The sequence below is a fragment of the Motacilla alba genome, chromosome 1 (genome assembly GCF_015832195.1).
Source record: "Motacilla alba alba isolate MOTALB_02 chromosome 1, Motacilla_alba_V1.0_pri, whole genome shotgun sequence".
Classification (NCBI taxonomy): domain Eukaryota; kingdom Metazoa; phylum Chordata; class Aves; order Passeriformes; family Motacillidae; genus Motacilla; species Motacilla alba.
In genome coordinates this window covers 85658162-85685195 of record NC_052016.1, presented here as the reverse complement: position 1 = coordinate 85685195, position 27034 = coordinate 85658162, and the positions used below count along the sequence as shown (strand labels likewise).

At 43.0% G+C, this 27034-nt stretch overlaps 1 protein-coding gene across 4 annotated transcripts in view; it reads right to left on the bottom strand.

Moving 5' to 3' along the window:
- Nucleotides 1-10871, bottom strand: part of PCCA (propionyl-CoA carboxylase subunit alpha) — a 273068-nt gene extending 262197 nt beyond the window's left edge. For 3 of the 4 annotated variants that reach the window (XM_038134386.1, XM_038134414.1, XM_038134404.1), the window contains exons 1-2: nucleotides 10774-10871; nucleotides 2984-3061 (exon numbers count right to left, since the gene is read on the bottom strand). In XM_038134386.1, the coding sequence (XP_037990314.1) occupies nucleotides 2984-3061; nucleotides 10774-10827 (132 nt within the window). In that variant the 5' untranslated portion in view covers nucleotides 10828-10871. Of the gene's footprint in view, nucleotides 1-2983; nucleotides 3062-8430; nucleotides 8606-10773 lie in introns of those variants that run through there. The other variant, XM_038134395.1, reaches the window with a different exon arrangement.
- Nucleotides 10872-27034: the final 16163 nt, after the last annotated feature.

Below are 27034 nucleotides of genomic sequence, written 5' to 3'. Positions count from 1 at the left end.
ACTTTTAAAAGGGTTCTCCTGGTTTAAATGATGATATACCAAACAGCATGCTATACTAGATCTACCTAGCACACACAGAGGTTCAGAAGAAAAACACTTTGACTATTGAAACCAACATTCCTTGGATCTCCTTGCCAACTAGAACCCTACAGCAGCTCTAGAAGTCAGTCAAGCCCAGGGAAGAGCTGCGGTCAGTTTTATGTGGCCTGGAAGCAACACACATACATGCTGGTATTACCCAGGTACAATGCTAGCAGGTATAGTGGTCATTACCCATAACCAGTATAGATGACCTGGAACACAATACTCATCAATTTTGGGAGCCCTTTAAAAGGGCATTCCAATCATAAGGAAGTGTTCCTACAATACCTAGGTCATGGAGGATAAGAGACCAAAGTTTGACCCTGAACAGGCATACCTGCTGAGTGGTACCAGCCTTGCCCCTTCTCCCTGAGCCTCACCTGAAGAACTTGGCGAAATCCTGCATGGCCATCGGAACATTGTTACACACTAAATACTAAGTAGCATCTGCAATGCAACAGAATAGCAAATCAAACTTACTACTCGCCTGAAATTCACCCTCACCTTTCACACTGGAATGCACCAATGCTGCAAATGTACCTTCAACACTTCTATATCATGCCTGTAAGAGGGGATACCAAGCTGCTGGAAGTCAACAAGCCTTACACCCTTTCCCATTAAGAAAAGAGTGGCAGAGCAGCACAGTTGCACAGCATAAAAATCTCATTGCTGGGAGTGAGGGCTATTGCTGTCATGGGTCTTGCTACTAAGCACAGGGGCACTTTGGAACTGCGCCTGCTCAGTTATAAATACAGACTGCCACCGAAAGGGATTGTCCTGGGTGACACACTTACCCCACTGCTTTCTACAGCCCAGACGACAGGGATACAGCTCCAGGACACATCCCAAGTTTGTGAACAGTCCTACTCTGCCTCCCATGCTCCAAATGAAAACATACAAGAGGGAACCAGCAGGACTGTCTCCGTCAGGGGCAGTCTGCAGTCATACCACATCAAGTTTATCAAATGATAGCCAAAGACATTTGACAGCTATCCTTCCTCCACTACACCAAACAGCTTGTTTTCATAAGGACTAGGGGAAGAGGAGGTTTTGCCACCACAACAAAACGGTTTACTAGCCTCGCAGCCATAAGCTAATTTAAGGAGGGGAAGACAGGTGCCAGAGGAGAGGAAGGAACACTGCAAAACCCCAACAGGAACTGCTATTGACAGACTAGAACACATTATTTGCTCTACACTCCAGAGAAACTCAAGGTGCCCTTGACCAAATTTACTTTTTCATAGTCAGGGCTGAGCTGACATCACATGACCAGTTTAAAAATACTACCACGTGATAACACCATATGGAAATTAAGCGATAAGAAACCCCTCCAGGTAAGAGCTGCAGCAAGCTTATACCGTAAATTCAGCCAGGTTTGCTGAATACCACTGCCCAGTGCACAGGCACACGTGACTCAGATGCATCTTAAACAAGGTCAATTATCAGAGGTACCAATACTTTAAGAACACCACAGGAGCTAGCAACTTTTTTGAAGAGTTCTTAGCTGGTGGATCTGGTCTGAAAAGGTTATCAACATCATAATAAACAAACTGTTCCTGAGTCTAAATGTCAGCATTCTAGGTACCTAAAGATTTTTAGGCACACAGACTTGAGGGGGAATTTAAAAAATACTCCCAAATACCCGGTACTGAAAAGCATCATGATTCAAATTCACCATCAACCTAGTTTCTTGGTACATAAATGCTGTTTTATTAATCAGCTGTGGTCACAGTGCAAGACATGACTTTCAATATCAAGATTATAAGAATATTTAACATTTTAATTTTTCAATTCTAGTCTCTGTCTAAAGACAGATTAGACTAAAGTCCAGCACAATAAAAAACAAAATTAAAATCACGTACTGCTTTGGAGTAACATTTTTAATATAACTTCCACTAATTAGGCTGAAAAGGTGTCACATGGAAGTCGTGTCATTACAAAGACAGTTTAAGTGCTTTTCTGGTTTGTTTTGTTCACTGTCCCTTCCACTGTCTGTAGTAGTCACTGGTTGAAATGACACAGCTCCTAGTTGAGAGAAACCAAATACCCAACTACACGCCCTAAATATATGCATTTAGAAAAGCAAGGGGACCTTAACTAAGCAAGAACCTTAAGAAAAAGAAATCTTCTGGAAAAAAAACTGTAAAGCTACAGTTCTAGGTACACACTGGTTTTCTCCATTTCCTAATATTGTTTCACTTCTAGATAATTGCTTCTACGCTGGTGTATAAGGACATTCCTATCAGTCCTGAATTGTTGGCATCCTTGCCCTCAAATATTAGTGTACCTTCAATCACCTTATTTTTCCAAGTGTGTTCCTTCAGAGGCCATGCCAAGACAATCTTCCACAAGGAAAGTTTTTCTTGGCTCATAACAGTAAATTGAGATTGCTACAGCACAACTCCCAAGATGAGGACTTGCTATTCTCTGCAGGCCTTAAAGGCCCATCTTTTTCCAGGGTCTGAATTTCTCACCCCCATGCCAGGTCATCAACCAATCATGCTGCCACTGTTACAGAGTTTGGTTTCCACAAACAGCTTTTGGCTAGTCTAGCTCCTGAGTGTTTTAACAGGCCCGATTACCACCCACACTATGAAAAACATTAACAGTTGTTTCATAATTATAACATGTTCAGGCCAGTATGTAACTTTCCCAAGCTCACAATCCCTTAAGCCTTTTGGGATACACTGAAAGTAGTATTCCAATCTTGCTTGACATGTATCCTTCAAAAGCAACTTCCTTTTTGGTTTTGAAAGAAAAACATGCTATTAAACCAGTGATGGGTTATACCAAGAGAATTGTTAGTAGCAGCACAAAGAAGAGGGCAGCTTAAAAACCAAATGTCAGTATTACATTAGTATTAGTAAGATGTCAAAAAGAAAACATGCACCATACTGCTTACCTTTTCATTTGGATCATACACAGACGAATAGAGTTTATGTGAAGTTATAAGGCACCATCTTGAACACAGTGATTCCCACTACAGAAGAAACAGAGAGGTAAGCCCGTTACAGTATGCCATTACATTAAAAAAATTTCATACATTGACATCTCGAGAAAACTTCCATAGTCTTTCATTCCCTCACCAGGTGCATTAAAGCTCATAGAGAACTGCCTTCTCCAAGCAAACACCCACAAACAGTAACCAGAAAAAATTCAGAAGCCCTAGATATGAGATCATTAGCTCATGCATAACTTTTTTTGTAATATATTCTCTATTATACCATCTTCTTTCCTTCTTGTTCCAAGAAATACCTACAAGAAATTCTCAAAAGAGCGTGCATGCATATGTCTGTACACAGGGCTGATGGGGAGAGGCCTTCACTGCTGGGGAACTGTTGGGCATACAGCAGGCAGCAGACTGGGCCCATACAGAGGGGAGAAGTAGAACAGACTTCAGATGCTAGCTAAGCTCTCAGTCTTCCCTATCCCAGGCTCCTGACAGCAGTCTGAGGAAAAGAGGTCTTTTTCCCTTAGACTTCTGCTCTGAACCAACTCCTACATAGACAATTTTTGCACAACACAGGAAAAAGCAGTATACACATGCTATTTCAAAGAAAACACAATTGATTATATCATAGATTTATAAGAGATTCAGATGGGTATTACTTAAGCAAGTCCTTTTACAATGTAATGGCAGTTAGCCACAAACAAAAATAATCATACAGATAAAAATGATACCACACCAAAGATGCATCAACACAGACAGCTCTGGCAAAGCCACACTTCATCACACACTTGGAAACAAAAAGACTATAAAAAGCCTTAATAATAGATATTGTCTAGTAGGAAACACAAAACAGCAGTGACGGGACATGCCAGAGCTCAGAATCTGTCAATTCCATCTTAAAGAACTGTTTTCAAAAGTTGCAGAAATCTAAGGAAGTAGTAGAAAGTAAAGGGTGTCCTGTGAAAAGACTGAGGAAAAAGATACAAATATGGACTACATTAGAAAAAAGATAAAATAGGGAAGCATATGTTCACATAAAGAGCTTAATTAGAGAATTCAGTTGCACCTACCACAAGGGTAGTGAACTTAAGACAGCTCAAAAATTGATAAAATTTTAAGTTTACTGTAAGCTCATATTGATTTTGAAGTAACAGTGGCTGTCAGTAACTGGAATGTGAACACTCCCTATACAGCCCTCTAGCCTGATTGCATCACAGAAAGCAGAAGCCAGCCAAGGATTGAGAAGGCCATCATATTTGTAATCCAGCTGATCTTTTAATGTTATAAAGGAAAAACAATATATTTCAACACAAGTAAAGGAAGCCTTAGAGCCATACCATCTCCTGCCAGCTCCAAACAAGCCTCATTAGCAGAAACCTGCTGTAGTTACACAAATTGTTCAGTTCCCAGTTACTAGTGACAGACATAGCATACACTGTTCCCAGATAACCCACCTATGCTTAACTCTTCTGAACAATTCAAGTGTGTTTGATTTCTCTGAAACTAAAAAAGGTTAGTGGAAAGCAACCATTCCACCTTGTTCACTGAGTTGTTTCCCATTCAGTTTTGTTTGTTTTGGTGAGGGTTTTTGCTTCTTTTATTTCTTTCACTTCACTCCTCAAAGATGAAATCCACAACAACCTGAAACACAAATCATTTGATATGCTAGAATCAAATCCGCTAGAGGTTTCTTTAGTTTTTTGGGGTTTTTCAGTTGTTTTTTTTCAGGAGTATATTTTTCTTCATCTGAGGGTGTGACAGTACAATCTGTTTCAGGCATTAAAGAGATGGAGTAAAGGATGGAATTCTGCAAGCTGCAATCCAGTCATTATCCCAAATTTACAGCACAATTGTTACACCTTCAGTGACTGTACTATGATCTAGATATAGTCAGAGGGCAGAGGAAGGATACCTAGAGAAGTAGCAGAGTACACTCTTCTGCTCCTCTCCATACACATGGTTAAGCAGATTGAGTCCCCCTCCTCCAAAACACTATTAACAGAAGTGCTTGAGAGACCACAAATAGTCTAAAGAAGGTCATACAGGACACACACAAAAACTCTCCACCAAGTTAATAATATTCATTGAAGAAAGTGCTTGTTAAGGGTCAGTGGGGCTAATCTAAACACTTGCAGTTAGCAAGGAAAAGGCAACAACCAGGCAACGAAGGAAAAGCTTCTGAACTTTCTTGTAAATACCTTTCATACAAAACTGGTTTTGGATGCCTGTGAGAAGCCAGAAGAGCTATGCACAGGAGACTGGAAGGAAAGGCTATGATGGGGGAAATTAGCTAGCATTAAACTGTAGAATCTTAGCCATCTTGGAAAAAAAATAAAAGCCCCATTAAAACTTTTTACGGAGAAAGAATAAAATTACCAAGCAATTAAAAAAACTTGGAAAAACTTTAAACCATACTCAGTTCTGGTTTTGTACTACAGAATTGGACAGATTAATAGCCTAACCTAACTATGTAACTATGTTTAAAAATGTAACTGCCTCCTCTGACACACAAGCAAGTCACTGAGAAAGCTAAGGTCAGCCCTGAATCAAGTACTTGTGGAGTAATTTCCTAAAATAAATCAAGCATATTGCTCAACTCAGATGTAAAGTCTCAACTCTAGTTCACAGCTTTTAAAAGAAAGATTTCTATATGTATCTATACCGATACACTCTAAGGTTTAAGAGCTTGCATCCACTTAAAGAAATATGTCTTTAGAGGTCTGCTCCTAGCCACTATGAGCAATTGAATGATTACTTAAAAATAAACAAGCGTTTTGTAAATAATGCATATTTAAGGCCACAAAGGGATGTTACCAAACTGCCATCTCCAACCCTACAGCTATGCAGGTATCATCATCAACCCCTAGGCTCCCAAGCTCCTGCCATAGGTAGGTTTTTTAAGAGCTACATCAGACCCCCAAAGACCTCTCAAACCAACAACCCAGCAAAGCCAGTCTAACTCTCAAGCTATATCCTTAATTGGCTGCCTCCCCCAAACCACACATGCCCTAACTATTACACCTTACACAGACATTTCCTCAGAACACAGCCCAGAGAGCTCAGCTTGACCTAAAGACTTCCTTCTATCTTGTAAAACTAAGACAGGGCAGTAGAGTCATCTGGTATAACCTATTTTTGTCACGATTTGTTATTTCCATTTGATAAAGCTTTTGATTCTTGAAAGCCCAAGAATGCAGGCTATTCATTTATGGGAATATGCTGAACCCTGGACTTCAGCATTTGACTTAGAGCTTCCCATGCCTAGCAAATTTTTGGAAAACAGATAGTATCAGTGGTGTATTTTGGAAAAGCATCCTGCTTTGGCTATCATTAATTGCAAAATAGCCAAACTAATCTACTACAGCTGTAACAGTTATAAAATAAGTTCATATTAAAAAAAAGTCAAACTACAGACTACCTAGAATAGCATGCCCACTGCACACTGTCACTTTGAGACCTCACAGACAAACTGCCTCCCCTTGGGCACCCAACCCTAGGAAACCTTCTGAGGTGGTTTAAGGACACAGCATACAACAGCAGAAAATTAACTTATTATTTAGAAACGGCTTATATGTGTGTTTTTAAAGGTTTACATGCCCTCATGGAGGAAGGAAATCTCCCTGCCATGTCGGTCAGCTTGTAAATAACTCATTGATACTGAGCTTTACAGGCAGAAAAAGGTCTCCGTGTTGAAATAGAGACGCAGAGCTCCAGATTTCAGGCAGGAAAAGCATCACATATCAATATTTGCTGTAAGAAGTCTAGTATGGGAAGGAATGTGTATTTTAGCATTACTAGAAAATACAGTAAGCAATACCCAATAGTAACAGCCAGACTAGCATATTTCTTTTCACTATACAAATTCTACCTCTCCTAAGATTTTTGCCCCTACACTTTCAGAGACTTGGATGCAAGATACCATAAGAATAACCCCTTCATCTACAGAATAACCCCTGTATCTAGTGTTAGTCATCAGTATTCCTGAGCAGTTATAAAACTAACTAAAATTATATTTTTTTCACATTTTGATTACACAGCAACTGTTCCCAAATCTTTATTTCAACTCATTTGACAACATAATTTCCTGCATGGGGAACTCTTCTGATGGGGTAGGTATACAGCACATAGGAAGCAGACACCCTCACATGACTGCAAGACTTTCAACCTATAAGGCTGAAAACATAGTTTCGTAATACAATATTGTACAAATCTCATAAACGGGAAGGGAAACATAAAACTTTTCTATTTCTTTTCTCTAAGGAAGCACTTTCCCTTCCTTTGAATGCTCAGAGTGCTGAACAGCCAAGCCCTTGTAACTCTAAGCAGATTCTCCTGAAGCCATCTGCAAACACAGCTGTGGTACAAGGCTCTGTAATGCACACTGCACTTCACAGTTCCTTCTCTCTGACCAGACTGACAAACACCCACGATTCTAAGAACAGGAAATCTCTTTCATATCTGCCAACATAGCATACAAACTACAAACAAGGAAACACTCATCCACCTAAGGCTATTTTTTTAAGCTCAATTATTCCCATATCCAGGTAGCTTCTCCTCTGTGCCAGTCCCTAAAGCTTGTATAGTGAACCAGGCATGGGAATACATCCAGCTGAGAAGCTGCTCACAAGGAGTGGGAAAAACATATTCTCAGCCAGATTTCATTCTAGCTTATCCAAGGAATCCATGCAGTAGCGCTGGCACAAGTTGGAGCCTGTGGTCAAGACCTAGCAGCTGCAGAAAGTTGGAACAGCCTCTAATGGCAGCAGCCTTAGGAGGTCCAGTAAGGCCGGCTGGCACCTGTGAAATAGATCACAGTACCGTAACAATCTATGGTAACAATCTTTGCAAGCTGGGGACAGACAAAATAAATTAAAACATAAAGACTGTTTCAGAACAAGAGTGACATTTTTTACCAAACAGACTTCAATGGACTCAATTTTTTTCCTTTCCAAACTTTTTGTTGTACTTTTTGCCCTGAGTACACACCACAGCCTACCTTCCCTACAAATTCCAAAAAGCTACTCCTGGAACCAGAAATCTCTACCTGAATTACACTTTAAGAGTGCTTGCCAGTACTAAAATCTGCAGTTTACATACTAAAAACAATCACTAAACTCCAGAAGTTTGCCAATTTGTGGAGATGAATGTAGCCACAATCATTTGAACTCCCTTCCCTAGTGGCAAATGATATCCAGCCTTGCTACCCCATCAGCGTGATACTTCTGCACTTATGAACAAGGGGGAAAATATTTCCCTGGAATAACAGCATGCTAAAAATAACACAGGAGAGAGCAAGGGGCTCCCACCATACAGATAGCTTCCATGACTTAAAAGAGTTGGGTGCACAGAGATGGCAGATAAACTTTCCATACATTTAATTCAATTACTAGAAAACTTACCTACACTGATAAAATCTGTATCAGCAGTTTTCTCTTGAAGTCGTGATGTATAGTATTTATCACTTCATTATACATTCTTTTAAACAGTTTAGCAGCTCTCTCAAAAGTTTCATGACTGAATTACCAAAAGCCATGTCTCACCCTCATTCTCTGATTACAGCCTTCCTTCAACACCAGGTTTTCTCACAGCTCTGGAAGCGCAAAGCACTCAAAATTAAATTTTGGTTATAGTCTAAGCAGAACCCATTCTGCATAAAACCTGAACAGAAGTGACATGCACTACATTAGAAACAGAGTGAAGAGTCAAATCCCCAGCTCAGTGTTTCTGCACCTTTCTCAGGTCCTTTATTGATTCCCACAGGAAAGCAGCACAAGAAGTAAAGGACATCTCAGTAGCTAGCAAAAGCTAGCCCTTGCAAAAATGGTTGGAGTTCCAAGCACAGTCAAGTTTGAAGACCAAAATTTTTATTTGTCTATGTTAGCAAAACAAAAGAATCTATGAAAGCAATCTCCATGCAAATTTGTTTTATTAGCGGTTTCCCAATATTCTGTTGTCTTGATGGTGACCTCCAGAGTTAGAAATCGCTTCAGTGATATAATTAATGAGTGCTATTAAGTAGCTATAAAAACATTTTGTTTTACAGAGGTGCCACTAATGCAACATTTCAAATACTGCATGCACTGGTGCTGTCAGACAGGACCCTTGAGATGCCAGAGAGAAGGAAACAAAGTAGGCCTTTTACAGGCTCCAAAGGACTGACATCAGTCTTAGAACTACTTAGTAGGAAGAGCAGAAGCCTTCCACATCGATATACACATCCTCATGGCTACCAAAAACAAAGACGGCAAACAGGATGGGCCCTCTAGTAATGTGAGGTCATCTCCAACTAAACAACTCTGGGTTTCAAAAAGCTTCTCTTGTGTACACCTTCATAGGAAAACAGGTTTATTAGATATATTTCCTAAGGAAAAACACTTGGGCAAACACACACACTTTTCCTCTTTAATCCCTTTTCAACATTCCCTGCCCACAGAAACCACATCTTTTACATGATTCCTAGACACAGGTGAGGAGCTCCTTACAGTATTGCTATGAGGCAACATTTCTAGAGAGAAGCCCATCCCACACACTCGGGGGTGCACTGGGCAAAACATTTTCTGTAATTCATTGCACTCTTCTCCACTGGAACGCTACACAAATTTTCCTTTTCAGGAAAAAAAAAAAAAAAAAGCTGTAGATTATTTCTACAGTAAACAATTTGAAGTATGTTGCACTACTTTTCCCATAAAGAAACTAACTGCAGTGTCATTCAACTGTTACACAACACAATGCGCAAATGCTGTTTGTTCTTATATAAAATAGTATCTTTCTCTTAATACGACCTGTAGAAGTAACAGAGATGGAAAGACAGCAGGTGCCTCAGTGAAGTTTACTCCACAGGCTACAGAATAAGGTTTTCTAGATAATTTCAGGTCTTCATCAAAAACATTGGTATGGTTCTGCAACGAGTGAACTGCCTTTTCATGAAAAGCAAGAAAAAGAGAAAACCACAGTAACGCTTTAAGTAACAGCTGAAAGCACCATAAGTACCTGGGGTAAAGGGGGAGGTGGGGGGAATGGGGGGGAAGACAACTCCTTTCTCTGTTAGCTAACATTTTACCACTAAAAATAGCACAAAACTACCCTCCACCCCATAAGCTTGTGTTTAACAGAGGGAAAAGGGCAGAAGGAAACTGAAATCACAGAACCTCAGAATCAATCAGGTCAAAAAAGACCTCTGAGATTCACCGAGTCAAACCTACGGCCAAACACCATCACGTCAACTAGACCACGGCACTGAGTGACACGTCCAGTCCTTCCATGAACACCGCCGGGGACGCCGACTCCACCATCCTAAAGTATCACACAAGCCGGCTCACCAGCAGAAAATTAACTTTAAAAAAACCCAAAACAAACAAAAAATCACGGTCGCCTGGCAACACGCCGACAGGATACTCCAAGGAAGGGCCTCTTGGGCGCTGGGAGCCCGCAGGCACGGGAGCCGGGAGGCTCCACAGCCCCCGGCAGCCGCCTGCTGCCGGCCGCCACTCGCCCACCACCCCCGGCCGCGGGGCCGCGGCCCAGCACACACAGAGCTCCCCGGAGCCGCTCACGCAGCCGGGGATCCGCGCCGGTCACACGGGGAAGCTCCTCGGGGGAGACACCCCACCACCCGCCCCCCGCCCTCCCGCACAGGGAACAGCCCCCGCCCGGCGCCCCATCCACGGGGAGCCCCCGCCACCCGCAGCTCGGTGCCCCCAGGCCGCCGCCACTCCCGTGCCGGCCCCGACGGCGACGCTCACCCCCGGCAGCCGCGCCCGCCGGCCGCCGCAGCGCAGGAGCGGAGCCAGCGCCATGTCCGCGGCCGCCGCTGCCCGGCCGCCCTTTCACCCGCGCCGCCGGGGCCGGGCCGCGCGCAGCCAATCCCGGCGCGCGCCCGCCCGCCGGGGGCGTGGAGGGGCGCGAGGGCCCCGCCGCGCGCCGCACGTGCGCCTCGGGGTCGCGCTTGCGCGTGCCGCTCCGGGCGCGGCTGCGGCGGCTGCGCGCGCGCCCGGCGCGTGGGGCTGACCCCGCGGGACCGCGCCCCGAGCGCGCGCCCTGCGCCGCAGGACAGCCCCAGCTGGAAGGGACCCGCAAGGGTCACCCGGGGCCGACTGCTGGCCCTGCGCAGCACAGCCCCCCGGGCACACCTTGTGCCTGAGAGCACTGTCCGAACGCTTCTCGAACTCTGTGGGGCTGGCGCTGTGACCCCTGCCCTGGGGGGCCTGTTCCAGGGCCCAGCCACCCTCTGGGGGAAGAACCCTTTCCTAATACTTAGCCGAAACCCCCCCGACACCGCCCCTCGTGCCGTTACCCTGAACCCTCCCCGGCCAGGAGCCACAGCGGCACCGGGAGGGGATCCATCCCTCCCCTGGCCTTCCGAGGGGAGAAGGTGCAAAGCACGACTGTGACAGCGTGCCTGATCCCAGCTCCTGCCCGATGAAGCACAAGCACTTCGGCATGAGAGAGATGCTGGTCATCCTCTGCTTCACATCATCTGCAGGAAGTACTTGCTGCTTGCCTTCCTAGCGCCGAAAATCTCCCAGTCAGCTCCTTCTGAAATGACCTGTGCAGCTGGGTCCGCGTGCTCTGCTGCGGTTGTGCTGGATCTCAGCTGATGTACATGGCAGAGCAGGGCCGAGCCCCAAGTAAATTGTCATCCCGGGAAATGCTGTAAAGGTTTTACCATGATGAGAGTGCATAAGAAGTGTCACTGTTATCATCTCAGACCTCTGTCAAAATGCAACAGAGACATAAACTGCCCACAGCGCTGAAGCATAGAAAAGACACAATCCAAGATGTCCAAATGAATGTTCACAAAGCATAGGAATAAGAGAGTTTTTTTTCCTCTAAATAGCGTTATTTCTACCATTTTTTCCCTGGTGATTTGAGAGATGAGGGTAGACCCGAGCCTCCTCTTCATCCTTACTACAGTAGCAGATCAAGATTACATTTTCTGAAAGACATTTTTTCTCAGTTAAGAAAAGAGAGTAGGTCATAGTTTGCAGTTCACCCAAGACATGCTTTACAACAGCCTTCCAATAGTGTTGGAAGACAGAAAAAAAAAAAAACCTACATCCATGAGGAAAATCTATTTAGGCAATGCACACATTTAGGTTGGGAATAACCACCTCAGACTTTAGAACAGTCTAGGTCCTTGGGCAGCTAAGAAGGTGCTTCCTAAACAGCCAGATGATTGTGTAAGTGCAGGTTTTACCAGATGACATCACCCCCTCAATTCACACGTCATTACATAACAACCCTTATGTTTTATGCTTTTATAGCCCTCAGTAAATTCTCTCAGGCCATATTTACTGTATGTACAACCACATTCTGCATATTCCCATGCTGCAGGGAGACACCAGAGGAGGGCAGAAGCTCCTGAGTGACTGGGTTCACCCAAACACAGATATTTTCTTAGGACACTAACTGCATGATACCCTCAGCAAAGCACAAGTTCCTACATGCATTTATGCATAATATTGAACATTTTGGCCTAGTTTTATTGTCTGGCATCACTTTTTAAACCTCTTGTGTCAGTATTTACATTCAAACTGAACTATATGAAAGCTGTGACAAAAAAAAAGAAAGAGAACACTAGTATCTGAAGGGAGACTGTCAAGAGGATGAAGCTAGGATCTTCTCAGTGATGCTGGTCAATGAGAGAGACAAAAGGAGAAGCTGAAACACAGAAAGGTCCACTTGAACATGAGGAAGGTCTTCTGTACTGTGAGGGTGACTGAAGTTTGGAAGAGAATCCCCAGAGACGTTGTAGTCTCCTTCCCAGGAGTTACTCAAAAGCCATCTGGAAACAATCCTGAGTAACATCCTGTAGGGGTCCCTGCCTTAGCAAGGAGTTTGGACTAGAAGACATCCAGTGGTCCCTTCTAACCTTAACCATTCTGTGAACTCTGCTGCATACCAAAGATTCATTAAATAACTTCTCTCCCTTTCCTCCCAAGCGAGTAGCAAAAATGAAATCAGCGTTGGTTCCCCTCTGTTGCACACTTACACATATGCTCTGCTGCATTAACAATGCGTACGACCACACAGGTGGGAACCATGCAAGAAAACTCTTCTTAACATGTCCAGAGCAGGTCACTGTATTTTCAGTTGATAGTCACAAGCAGACCCTGCAGATTTTTTTTTTCAGTAGATGTGGAGCCTTGAAAGTAAAAGAGACCAAGAGCAGAAGGGAGGTGGACTGACCACATTCGCCAGAGGCACTGCGTTAGGTGTATCAGAGGCATAGAGATACACACCACAACAGGGTGTTACTGCTTTAGAAGAATATCCTGAGGCAGCTGACGTCAGTTCCTCCTGCACTCATAAAGCAAACAGTCACATGGCATCACCGGCGTGTTTTCTTCTCCTCTACAGAGGAGATTCTGTTTGCCAGCCCGGCTGAGGGGATCGGCAGCCACCTACAGAGGCGCATCAAAGGAGGCCCCCCACAGCTGCAAAGGGAAACTGTCTGGGATTACACACAGACACCGCCAGCTGGGTGCATAAAGGACTTGATGAGAAATGGCCTAATGCAAGCCTGTTTCCAAGTGAGGCTAAGGCTCCTCACGAGTCGAAGGGACTGGGGCAAAAAAGGAAAAAGAAAATGCTAATCTCTCTGCACATGAAGTTTTCTGCTTTCAGTATGATTTGATTCTGACTGACATATTTCTACTAGCAGTCTTTTTGCTTATTCTGTTTTGTAATGGGTAGCACACACAAAATATAAAATTTTGTTTCTGCAAGAAAAGGAAGATGTGTAATGTATCAAGATCATACACAATTACAAACGAACATTCAAAAAAAAAGAGAACTTGTACACCACCACTGCTAAAGAAATTGTAGATATTCAAAAATTAAATTGTGAAACTAAAATATCTAGAATAATCAATGGATATACGACTTTGGATAAAAACAAAGACCTTAGTTCTGCATGCCTGCAAGCACATTTGTAATGTCATAACTCAATATAAACTCCTGTCTCAGTTAGTGAAGCTGTTAACATGCAGAAAGTTAAGCAGGTTTATAAGACACTGGAACGCTGTGCAATTTATTCTCTCATTATTTTGAGGGGGTCCTAGAGATCTGCCGCTTTTGAGTACTGAGAATTTCTTTGATCCTTTCATTAGAGCAGAGAGTTACCTTCATCTTCTAACATAACCCCAAATTCAGACAGAAATCATAAGTTGTTGTATCATCACCTAAATTTTAAGTTGCAACCCATAGAGAAAACTGGAGCAATTGCAGTCCTTCATCTAACAGGGAATATATTGTATCAGGTTTACAGAACATGAAATGCCTTATGCACAAAAGCCTGTGCCTGAAGAACTCAAAGCTAGAAAAACTCTTTGAAGTAGCTCTTATATATTCTGTAAACAGCCTTTTCTTCTATCAGCATTCTACTCAACACTCCGCAAGAGACAGAAATTCAGCCTTAGAATCAGACTAGTCAATATCTCCCTACATCTCTCTGCTATGTACCTAAAGAAAAACCTTGACTGTGAGGAAAGATCCCTCATGCCAGATTCACCTGAGAGAGTCAAGAGCTGGAGGGGTTTTCAGGCAGCCCAGAGAAATCCCAAAGCCCATCCACAGATTGGGGAGGTCAAGAGAGGGTGCAAGCTAGGAGCTCCCTACACATCTGGGGCACCCTAATTTCAACCTCACGCCCAGCTCTCAGGCTTTGGAGTACAGTGTGGCTCTTTGGAGGTGGCAGGAACACCCTTCCCCCTCTAAGGCTCCTCAGGGTCAACCCTACCACATAAACACACAGTTCAGAGCTGACTTGATCCTCAAATTAGCCTTCTGACCTCAGGGGTAGCTTGAAGCTTTGCATGCCCTGTGGTCTCTCTTTCTCCAGGAACACAAACCATCTAGGCATCATCCTTCAACTTCCCCAGCCTTTAGGTCTCTTCAGGAAAATCCTGAACCTCCCTGGCCTCCGAAGATCCTCAGAGGCAACAGAAGCACCACTAGTCCATTCTTAGAGGGGCTTGACCTCATCCTCTACCTGGCTTCAGGGGTAGTGTTCCCAAGCCATGTAGAGGATGGTGAATCCCCAAGCCAAGTTGCATTGTTCTATGATCCCCTCAGCCCCTCAGGGACAACCTTACCCTCTGCAAACACATAGTTTAAGAGGAGACTTCCGGGAAATTTGGATTGTCCAACAGTTGCTCAACCCCACTGACTGCTTCAGCATCCCAGTTTCCAGCTGCTGGTCACATACCCCCACACCCATTCTACCCACACCATCTATTCAGTCCCTGCAACTCTTAGGGAGCAGCATGAACTGGCCCCAGCCACCCCAGAGGAGCCTCAAAGCCTAGGCAGGAGTGATTCGGGGAGCCCTCACCTACAGGGCACAGTCCTGTAGGGTCTGAACAGGGTGGGCACACCTGGGAGCTGGTATCGAGGTCCATGAAAGTCCCACACGGCTGAAGGCAGGGTGCAGGGTGGTGACTTGGGTGGTCTATCTTGGAACTCCTGGCAGGGGGACCAGCAAGAGGCAGGACTGAACAGAAAACAGTGACAGTAGAGCAAAGTTCAGCCAGGAGACAGGAACAGAGACTGGAGACAAATACACCTCCAACAATATAGCTTGAAGCAAGGCTGAAGGCTCAGGCCTGAGCTGAAATGGATGTCCCAGGATGTGGGCAGAGGATGTGGGTGAGGGTCCCAGGTGAGGCTGGTCAGGGACATTAAAGGTTGTTGGTGCATTCACTGCCTCAACACTGTGTCATAGTTTCTCACTGCAGCACAGGGCTGGATGGGGAGAGATGCAGAAAGGAGCTCACACATTAGCAGTGAAAGTCCTTTTGTCTTGGGGACCCAGTCTGGCTTCCTCCACTCTGATGATTTGGATCAAACACAACTTCTAACTTTTTTTCACATCCTCAGGATTTTAGAAGCCCATTGACAGAAGCATGATGTAAAAACCAGGAGTTAAGCTCCATCTGCTCCCAGCCTAGCTGGAGTCGGCACAGAGCCTGCAGCAGGGAGGGCAGGCAAAGACTGGGAAGCAGAACACCTATCAGATAATTCCAAGCAGCTCTTGAGGTGCAACCCTAAATGGCACATTTCAGGAAGGCATCTCACTTGGATGTGATGAAGTGATACCACTTAATGAAATTTCTTACGAGATTAGCACAGGAATCTCATCTGCTTTGACACAGAGAAGTGATGTCTCTGTGGGAATTGTGGTTTTTCATTGATTTAGTGGACTGAAGGGCTCTGCAAGACTGCATCAAAGTAGCAGAGATCCAGAGAGTTCTTTAAGGAGGAAAAGGATGAAAATCTGAAATTCACAGAGAGAAGCCAAAAAGAACCAAAAAACGTATTCCAGTGTAGCCTGGAAGTAAATGCCACCTTAATGAAATACTGGAAGAGACTCGTAGTCTGGGAAGAACTCAGACTGTGCTAATGTAAAGATCTTATATTCTCTTCTGGAGCCTTGGGACAAGGGTGTTACAAAACCAGGATAACCATGATGGCTATACAAGTCTGAGCAAATATGAGCTCAGAGTTATTCACCCCATTGTATAGAAATTAGCTTGTGCTTGGAACCTTGCTAAACAACTGCTGGAGCTGTCACAGTTGTAGGACCAGGGAAAAGTTAACACAATCATATGATCGTTAGGACTGCTGTTTAGCACCTGCATGATGCCTCTAGAGGTTCTGCGTGATGGGCGGGTCATCTGTCTGGGAACCAGGGAAGTGACTTTTAAAACCAGAGAGGTCCAGAGCATTTGTTGTGTGTGAAATGCATTAAAGAACTCTAGTTCATGGACAAAAGTTTTGCTGAGTTGCTTGTCTGTGGTTCTCTGTGCTTCTCTGTTCATGTTGAGTGACAATGGGCTTGCCTAGTAGTCTGACATTTACTGCCTGCTTGTAATGTGAATACAGTTTTAAACAGCTTTGGATCCTTTCTAAGGCATTAGAAGTAACCCCAAAGATTAAAAACAAATTTGTAATTCATTTGGTTGAAAAAAAAAGTGCATGTTGTCAGTACTAACAAAGATTTGCGCAATGGCTGTCGGAGCTGTCAAGCCCTAACAGAGTCCTGGTGAATTCCTGCTGTAGTATTTATTGCCTGAAGGTTCACTGCTCAGTAAACAGAATGGTACATTTAAATTTAAGATTGCTTTTAGAATTTGCTACTCCTGGGCATGGACAGGCTAAAGGAGATGATGGAATTCCTTAAAAGAGGCAAAAAATTCAACAGGGCTACATCATTTATTTGGATTCCAGCCATGGCATGAAAGCTTGGAGCAAGAGAGGCAGGTTGGTTTGATCAAAAGGAAAAGAAGCTTTCTTCTTGGGTACATAGTGCAACCATACCCCTGACTACAGAGATGGAAATGAAACACCGAGGGAGGAAAGGGGAACAGGCATGAGAGAAAGTATTTGTTTAGCTCTGTTCCTGATAGTGGCAGCCAGAACTGGCAATTGAAACCATCTCCAGTGGCTTACAACTTGTCTTGCTATTGCAGCAAAGACATATGTTCTTACCCATCTTCTCCGATTTCTGATGGAAGCACTGGAAATTTCAAACTTGTAAAAAAGAATTCATGAAGGTGAATCTTAAGGTCAAACAGCATATTCATTTAGTCACAGCTCTCTGACACAAAGGGGTGTCTACTGTGTGAGATTTTCCCATCCCATTTTCCTCGGAACAAATAGTATCTTCTCTATATACATATATATACATATCTTCTCTCACAACATATGACACACAGGTAATAATCCCAATATCAAGCATGAAGATACTCCTGGCAGGTCCTTACTTTGCCTATTAAGTGTATTTAAGCCCCCTAAGTCTTTACAACTTTTCTCTGGTATGAATTTCCCAATGCCTACAGTTTCATATTCCTCCTTGGATCCAGCGATGATAAGGGAGGACAATGCATTCACTATAAGGTGCTAGAAAGTGCTGGATTTTGGTAGTTCAAAGGGTTAACTGGATTTTGGTAGTTCAAAGGGTGGAGTTAACAAAGACCAGATTTTGAGATATTAATGTGGTATTCACATGCCTTCTGAACAGAGAGAAGCTGTGAGACAAGCAGAGAAGAAGGAAAACACAATTCTTATCTCGCTTGCTGTGCCTGTGTTGTGCTGAAGTGGAGTGCAACATGGAGATTGTTTACCCAAAGTGAGGATGTTTTGTTCCCTTGGCCTATCAGGGCCAAGAGTGTGTCTGTGTCAGGACTGTCTGCTGACAGTCACAGGACAATCAGGAGAAGTGCAGTGTGAGCAGTGCGAGCAAGAGTGAGTGCATGGCAGATTCAGTTTTAGATGTATATATAGTGTAATAAAGTACTTAATTAGCCTTCTGATAAGATAGAGTCTTCCTCATCATTCTCTCCCCTCTTCAGGGCCATTCTCAGAGTTGCTATATATTAATTTCAGGAACTCCTGAGCACAAATAAGATGTTAAACACTGAGCACTACAACCACTACTTGCTCGCTCTCTCTGCATTTTCTAAGAAAAAGAAGGTTCTTCTCTATTCTATCCATGGTCCAGATTTGTGACAAGGCAAGGCTGTGATGGGGCCCTAATTGTCCTGGTCATCCTCATTGCACCCATGTCATCAGCTCAGTTACCTCTTTTCAACTCAGGTCTTGCTCATTGGGCCTGCTCTGAGCTGCCTGTTCCTAAATTATTGTTCAGATTTTCTGGGTTGACCTTGGACCCAACTCATGACCTTGTCTCTGCCTGATGAGGGTTGGACTGTCAGTGGGACCTATTGCTGTCATGGCCCCTCTGGGCTGCTGTGGGACTGCCTCACTTGGGCTGTGTCCACTCTCAGCTCCTGGTTGACATGATCCCTGAAAACTCACCCCCTTTTCCATGCCTCCTCCCCTAAAGACTCATGAATCCACACCCTCTGCCCGTGTTCAGGAGCCCCATTTCAGCTTGCTGGACTGTTGATGAGACCTGTTGCCTTCAAAACTCTTGCTCTGCTCACCTAACAGTGAGGGCACTGCCATGCCTGTACTCTGATCATCCTCAGCTCACCTTCCCTCATGAAGCAGCCTTGAGATTGCTCCTCTCTGACACTCTGTAGGGATTGTAGGAGAAAGGGAAGTCTGCAAAGGATGGCTGGGAAAGAGAGGGAGATGGAAAACTCTGGGGAAGGTAGCATTCCCCAGCTGTCACCACTAATTCTCATATTTCTGACAGCTGATCTCAGCTGTGTCAGAGAAGATCACAACGAATGTGCTGTTTCTCCAGCAGTTCAGGAGAAGCAGCGACAGTTCCCACTCTTTGGAGCTAGGTACATTCTCTTCCCATTCATCTCATTCCTGCTGAGAGCTACCTACTTTGTAAAGGTTTCTGTGTGGTGGATCAGCCTCCTTTAGGGTTGAAGGAAGATCGTTTTATTCCCTTGGGAAATGTCCAAATTCTAGCAACTACTGCCTCGTGAGCAGACAGGTATCTCTATCCTCCTACCCTACCTCTGGAATGGCCTTATTTCTTCTCTTTTTTGCCGTTGTTTTTTGGGGGGTTTTTTATAAAAGTGTCTTAACAAGCCCACGTGAAGCCAGATGCCATTTCCACAGCTATACCTTGTAAAAAGAGCACCAGTGGGACTTTATCTCATCCAGATCCAGGAGTGGGGAAGATACCCTGGTCATCCCTGGAGGAACTGAGGAGGAGAAGGTGATGAAGGCAGAGCCTCGCTGAAGTGATCCACCAGGTCAGAGTGAGATTAATATTTAGAAGAATGTGTACAAACAGCAGGGAAATCCACAGTTACACAGCTAAAGGACAAGCAATATAAATACAGATGGAGCTTGTCCTGTCATCCTTCAGGACACATAATATCAGCCAAAGCCAGAGGAAAAGAGCAGCAGAACAGCCTCTATTCAGCAGGGAGCACATGCAGCACATGTGCAGAGTTAAGTGTGTACTTAGGCTCTCTCCTAAACAGGGGCCTAAAGGCAGTCAGGATTTGACCCAGATCACATAATGATTTAGTGAAGCTATAGGAAATAATCTCTGGATGCACCATCCCTTTCTCCAGCCAGTGAATCATGGTGCCTCTCTAGGCAATCTGACTGGCTTAATCCTGGGGTGGGCGGGCTGGGAAAGTAGGAAAATCAAAAAGGATTTCCATTTTATCAAGATAAAGCTGTAGCCAGAGCTGATAACAGGTTACTTGAAAGAATGCCGGTCATGTACACTTAGTGATTGTTGCTTAATTTGTTTAAGCTGAAAAAGCCTATTTCTACAGTGGAATACAAATTAGGGTAATTATGTTGTGATGGAGTACTGCATATGTAAGATGAAAGCCTTTCTTTACAAAAGCCTCTTCATCACTTGAGTAGAAGAAAATAAAATCCTGCTTAAACAACATGTTGTTTTCTGTATTTCCATTTGAACAAAAGACTTGAATTTTTTTTCCTCCTGTAATATGGCATAGTTTGGTTTTCTAAAAGTGCTTTTACTTTTGACAACCTCACAATTAAACCCTCCAATATACATTCCAATATGTAAATATAAAAGACTGAGGTAAACATAGTAATGTAAAATTGTTTCACAGCCTCTGTAGACTATTTGTAGTTGGGCATTCAAATTACATATTTTTCATATTCTCCTGACTGTCACAGTTGCTCATAAGCTCTTGTCTAAATATTCTGTAAGTGTCATAATAGCACAGAACACAATGTCTGTAGTTAGTTAAAATAAAGTATTGCTGGTTTTTAAATATGTTTTACAGTCAGATGATCCAATCATAAATTACTCAGATACAGATTGAAAGCAATTCTCTGCATATATCTATGTGTCCATGATAATTATTTTTATTTCAACCTGTAAAAAGCTTTATTTCCACTTCCTATGTGAACTGCAGTTACTGTTTCACAAAGGAGAGCTTCTTAAGCATCAGCATGTATGAAATGGTCATGGCACAGGCTTAGTCAGTGCACTTACACATTTGCACATTTATCCAAATGATCTTATCCAGGCCATCCTTATTCACGTGAGCAAATCTTGTAATTAGTTCCAGTGAATTGCTCTCTGACTAAGACCGATTTGCAGAAGGAAGAATCTGCAGGATTGTGCCCTTAGTTAACATGACAGGTGAGAAAATCAATTTCCTTGTGTGGGAGAAGTAGATAGTGTTAAAGTGAATACTCAGAGAATCATTATTCATTCTCTTCACACTAGAATTCAAAACCAGTATTTGAAGTTTGGGGAGGTTGTCTTAATTAAGATTATTTTAAATTGTCAGTTTAAAGACTGGCAATTTAATAACCAGGAAAACAGATCAAAGTAAATGCCTGAAATGTACATTTTAGAATGACTTATCAAGGAAGATGGAATCCAATAAAATAAGAGGGGAAAGAAAGTAAATATGCAGATTGCCCAAGTACTCCCCTCCCAGGGAATTAAGAAGGCTCCCTCCCTGGCTTCATGTGCTTGACTGAAAAACAGTCATCCTTTTATGAAGTAGATCGGTCAGAGGACTGAGTCTGTCTCTAAAAGAAAATGTTATTTTCCAGGTTACTTTTGCAAAAGTCAGGCTGCTGTTATACATTACATTGCTGTATTTGCAGGTAAGGTAAGATGAATCTCAGCATTTACAGCTATGATTGACTGTGATACAAGAAGGCACCTAGAAATGGCAGATGTAATTGGACTTGCAGCAGCACAGAGCCTCTCACTCAGAGGAGTCTTGGCGAGGGACAGAGGAAGCCTAGTCCTGCCTACCTTAGGAAGATGCAAACATGAGGAGGGGAATAGCTCTCATAGCTCTGTGTATGGGTGCAGGGGAGCTGAATTCACTCAGTACTTTCTATGGGGAGCTACCACTTATTGTGTTTGTTCTCATTGGTTCATGATGTCCAGTAACCTGAGCTAAAACATGTTCCCAGAGTCACTAAAGTTATGCAGTGCAGGAAGTATGAGAAGCAGAAGTTACTTACTAGATATCTGTTCTTTCTGTAAAATTTCTTTAGTCTATTACAGCTCCAATTGCTTTTGACATATTCAATAAATAGGAGGCCAAATCAGAAGGCATAATATGATTAAAAGGCAATCAAAACAAATCAACTCAAACAGTGACTCTTAAATGCTTAGGGAAAGTCCACTAGACTTTCGTGACTCTATGCAAAAGTGACTCCTCAGGCACAGCAATTTTATTGCCTTTTGTCCTCCTTTCCTAAATGAAGAGGTCAGTATATACTATGTGAGAAAATATTTTTATTGTTTTATGTGGTGAATATTTGCATTGAGCTTATCTTGTCTCCTTCTGACATCACTTGCAGTATTTTTTTTAGTAGTCTGAAATAAAGAGCAGTTGTTTTCTATTTCAGTTGTCCAAAGTGATGCTTGCAGTCACAATTCATCAAGATGCACCGATACTTCCTTAGTATACAGGTATCACACCTGGAGCATATTTTAACAAACAGTAGTCAAATCTTTTATAGTGGCAGTGCCCTTATATTCAGCTCTGGCAGAAGAGAGAGCACAGGGATTTATCTCAGCAATCCAAAACAGGTCAGCTCACAGTATTGACCAAGCAGAGTTTTGGGTGATTATTATCATAGCATAATATTATATTTTTATAAGGTTGTTCTGCCCTCTGAGCCTTCCACTGACATCCCGTGGGAGTTGCCCCTGTGTATCTGACAGCTGAATTGGTCCTTGGTGAATTTTTAGCACATGGAGCTGTGCACACAACTTTGGTTAACAATAACATGTTGCTATGGGAGCTCTGTGCATGCAACTCCCTGCTTACTGTGTCGAAAATTGCTCTGGAAGGCAAATGTAAGTATGTCTGGTATTAGTCTAATTATTAAGTAGAATTAGAATCTTGTGCTCTGTGAATATCAACCAGAGAAGGAGCTTAGCATGAATAAAGATGCTTGCCAGCAGTGGCTGAGGTGCTTCTTCTGCTTTCCTTTAAACAGAAATCACATCCATAGCCGGGAGACTAATTATTTTGGAACCTAAGGGAAATGCAGCCTATATAAGAGAGAAAGTGATCTGCAGTTAAGGATCAGTGAGCCAGCTAATGGCTGGTTAGTCAGGAGGGTACAACTCCAGAATGTTAATAAAATGTGTCTGAAGTCCAACACCTCAGGGAAGAGGCTGAATGCTGCAGAAGATATATGTAGACAGAGGCTCTGTTGTTTTCTACTGCTGAACTACTCCTTTAAATCAGGTTTTAAAACTGTTTTGAGACTTGTTTATGAATATCAAAATACCAGCAGGATAATGAAGCAAAAATCACTCTGGCCAAAGCAAAAAAATGTTGCTAAAAGAAAAATATTATCCTTTTGTGAAGTACATAAAAAATGTTTGGTGCTTGCTGAGCAGATGTGCAGTGCAGTACTCTTGTACAGCAGAGGCTTGGCTAGTTTTTGTCATGCCCTCACTAATAGAGATCATGACTTATTAACCAAAACAGCATGTAACATTTAAAAATATAATATAAATGCTGGCTATTTTATCCTAAAACAGCTCAGGCCAACACCATGACTTTATTTTGTGAACAGAGAGTATAAAGTACAAATCAGCTAGAGGTTTTGACAAGAAAGCCTGTAGGAAATACCAAATTGTTACTTGTTGTGTATTACATAAAGTAGTTATTATATTATTTTGCTTGATGTAGTGCATATAGCTGTATAATAAATGCTGCAGGGTAGTATTTCAATAAACACAAGAGAACACCTCCCTCCTTAAAATGTCCCCTCTTAGACTACCAAGTACTGTGATCCTGTGAGTCCTGCACCCAGACTTGCCTGGGGCTGGAGACTGCAGGATGGATCCCACACACCTTGAAGACCTGAGCTGCAGGGAAGCTTCAGGAATAGCTCAGAGGCAGGTGACAGCGCAGCTCCTCAGCACCTGGAGGTGGACACAGCTCTGTGTCATGATGGCCCAGCCACTACAGCCCTTGCCACTCCATCCCTTCATGCTGCGGCCTGGCTCAAATCCATCTCTCCATTACCCTCTGAGAGATTTCTGTCCAGCGCTGAGCCCTTTTACAGTTGTAGGAAGAGGCAGGTATGTGTTTTACAACTCTTCTACACCTCAAACCACAGCACCAGCTGCTTTGCTTAAATGAATTTACTGTTTGGTGATTTACTGATTACTTGTATCAGTTTTCTGAACAACAGGGGCAGGTATTTTTTATCTGAGAAAGGTGCTAGTGAGACTGATACTGTGATGGTGATATTGTCCCCCCACTGCAGGCATCCTGCAGTGTCACCTTTATAGAAATAGACCTCAAGGGAAGTGAAATTTTTTGCATTAGACTTGGAGGATTACTTCAGCCATGCTTAATGTTATGGTGTCAACAGCAGCCTTCTGCAAATAATGCCATCACACGAGTAGTCTCTCGTAGTCTAACCTCTCCTTCCACAGGAGTTTGTAATGTATAGTCTAGACTGTCTCATTCCACCTACTCCTCTACTTCTGTTTTTGTAGTCATGGTAGTTCCACTTTGAAAAAAAAATTATTTGGAAGGCAGAAAAAAGTTTTTTATACCAATTACACTGAAACAAGAACTCAATTGCTATCAGTAGAGTCATTCCAATTTACAACATTCTAATTAAATTTGCTTTTGAGTTGCTTAAAGCATCCCCAGGAAAAATGTGTCAGCAGGTATTTTTGCAGTTTTCAGCTTCTGAAAACAGATATTTTTAGTATATTAGTCCTTTTCTTGACAACGTACAATATTTAGGTGAAATATTCTTAAGGAGTTAGGGACATTTCAAATAAATGACTGTATATATATTACAAGGAGTTAGAACTCACAAATAGTCCAGAGCCAATGAAGGACTTCTGCTCCATGAGAAACATTAAGTGTCCAGTTTGGAAGATGGAACAGCAGCAACTTTTGGCCTAGGAAGGACGGGAAGTAGTCAGGCCATGGTCTTCACAGCCATATGACACAACAGTGAATCAGATGATGAATGTATGCCTACAAGGAGCAGGACATTACCAGCCTCTAATGAGGGCTCCTTGCAAATGACTGTGCCATTAAAGGGTATCTTTCTTACCTGTTGGATGTGTGCTACTTGGATTGTTAGCATTTTACAATACCAGCCATTTTATCACACCCCATAGGGATTTGAATTTAAAATGTCCAGAGTATCCCATACAACCAGTAACAGACACAGATACAAAATATTGTTTAGCAGTCTTAAACAAAAGTTTATCCTTATTTCCGCATTCTCCTGCCTACAATAAGTTCTGGCATCTTTTTCGTATTTGTAATCCCATGTTGGTAGAGATAGACATAAATTCAAAACAATGCTTTGGCATACTTCCCAAAAAATGAGTTCATACATTGAGAAATGGATTCTTAACAGAAAATGCATGTTTGTAATTTGGTTTGACCTGTTTTCATTTCCATGTCATTTGTAATTTTGTAACAATGAAGTTTGCAGGAAAAGCTCATTGAGTGTTTACAGTGAGACCCTTCCAAAATGCAGTCAGTGTGTTTGGTATTTGAAAACACATCCACAGCTCATGAAGCCCCAGAGTGAAAGGAAATCTGGACTGAGTTTTCAAAAGCGGAAAGTGGGAATCTGCGCACAGAATTGGGTGTTGGGTTGCACAGCTGCAGTGGACTGTCCTCTAGCTGGGAACCACAGCAACCAGGCGAAAACTGGAGCTTGCCTGCATTGGTGTGCTAGTGAGGAAATATTTGCCTACACTGTTTCAGCAGTGCTGTGGTGTATTTGTTACTTTGAGATGATGTAAGAGATCCTGCTTTCCTAATTATGGGAAATAATAAATAATGAGAAATAATCTCCTGGACTGCGTTAGCAAGTGCTTGAGTGGAGAGACAACAGCAGGGCACATTTCTGCTCAAATAACTTCCCATGAAACTATCTTTACCAGGATGCCTCAAATTCCTGAGCAGACTAATGCTTCTGGTTTGACTTGTGACTTCTGCGTCAGCTCCCTGAGGGTACCTTCAACCCCAACTCTCCTCGACAGTGAGTCTTCCCAGTGACCTCCATGCACACAAGCTCCACCCAGGGCACAGGATTCTCTTTTGGCTCAGCCGTGGCCAATCTCAGCCACATCTCTGCACTGTCTCCGGCCAGGGCTGGGCCCAGCACCATGGGGAGGTTTTTTCCTGGGTTCACTGATTCCCCTAAGTGTCAAGGGCTCTTGGCACCCATGGGACAGCACCCATCAGGGGTCATGACCAGCCCTGGGCTCCATGCGGCACCCCACCACACCCATGGGACAGACCCACTCCAGTTGCACCCACCAGACATCACCAGAACACCTGGTTTTGGAAACAACCCGGAACAAGGAGCAGGGATTGCAACCACCAGTCTCACCTGAACATAACAAACCCAGAACAACTGCAGTTTCCCATGCAAACTGTATCTTCTAGTCAGGGGGTTGTAAAAAAAAAAAAGGAAAACTTGTCTTTTTCACTGTTGTTTTTATATTCACAGGTGTGACTGTATGGTTTCTGTGTGTCCAAATAGTTTTCTACCACATGGAACTGAAGTTTACTCTAATGTCTATTTTCTTTTCCACCTTTTTTTTTCACTCTCTGCTCCAAACTTCGTCTACTGGTGTGATATACACATCTCATTATACCTGAAGCTATAGTGCTCATAACCTGAGAATCGAACCCTCACAAGGGCCAAGAATTGCATCCTTCCTAGCTTCAATTCCTAAATTCTAAATTTTATATGGATTCTGATGGCTTGAGGGCTTCTATCTGAGAAATTGACAGATCAATTTTAACATATTTTAAAGAATATTGAGTTCACGCTTTTCTCTAAACCTGGATGTTTCATTTCCTCAGCTGTTCTTATTTGCTTTACTTAAGAAATAGTATTGTGTCTCCAGTTTTGTTTAAACATTGTTTGTAGTCCATTCTTCTAGCCTGCAGTGGAAAAGAAAATATGTTTTCAAGGACCAAATGTCAATAATAAGTTATCACAGCTGATGTAGCAAAGCTGTAGCCCATGTTATCACCATCTTTTATTCCATACATCTTCCTGATCTATTCCACTCAAAGGTCTGCTTTCTTGCAG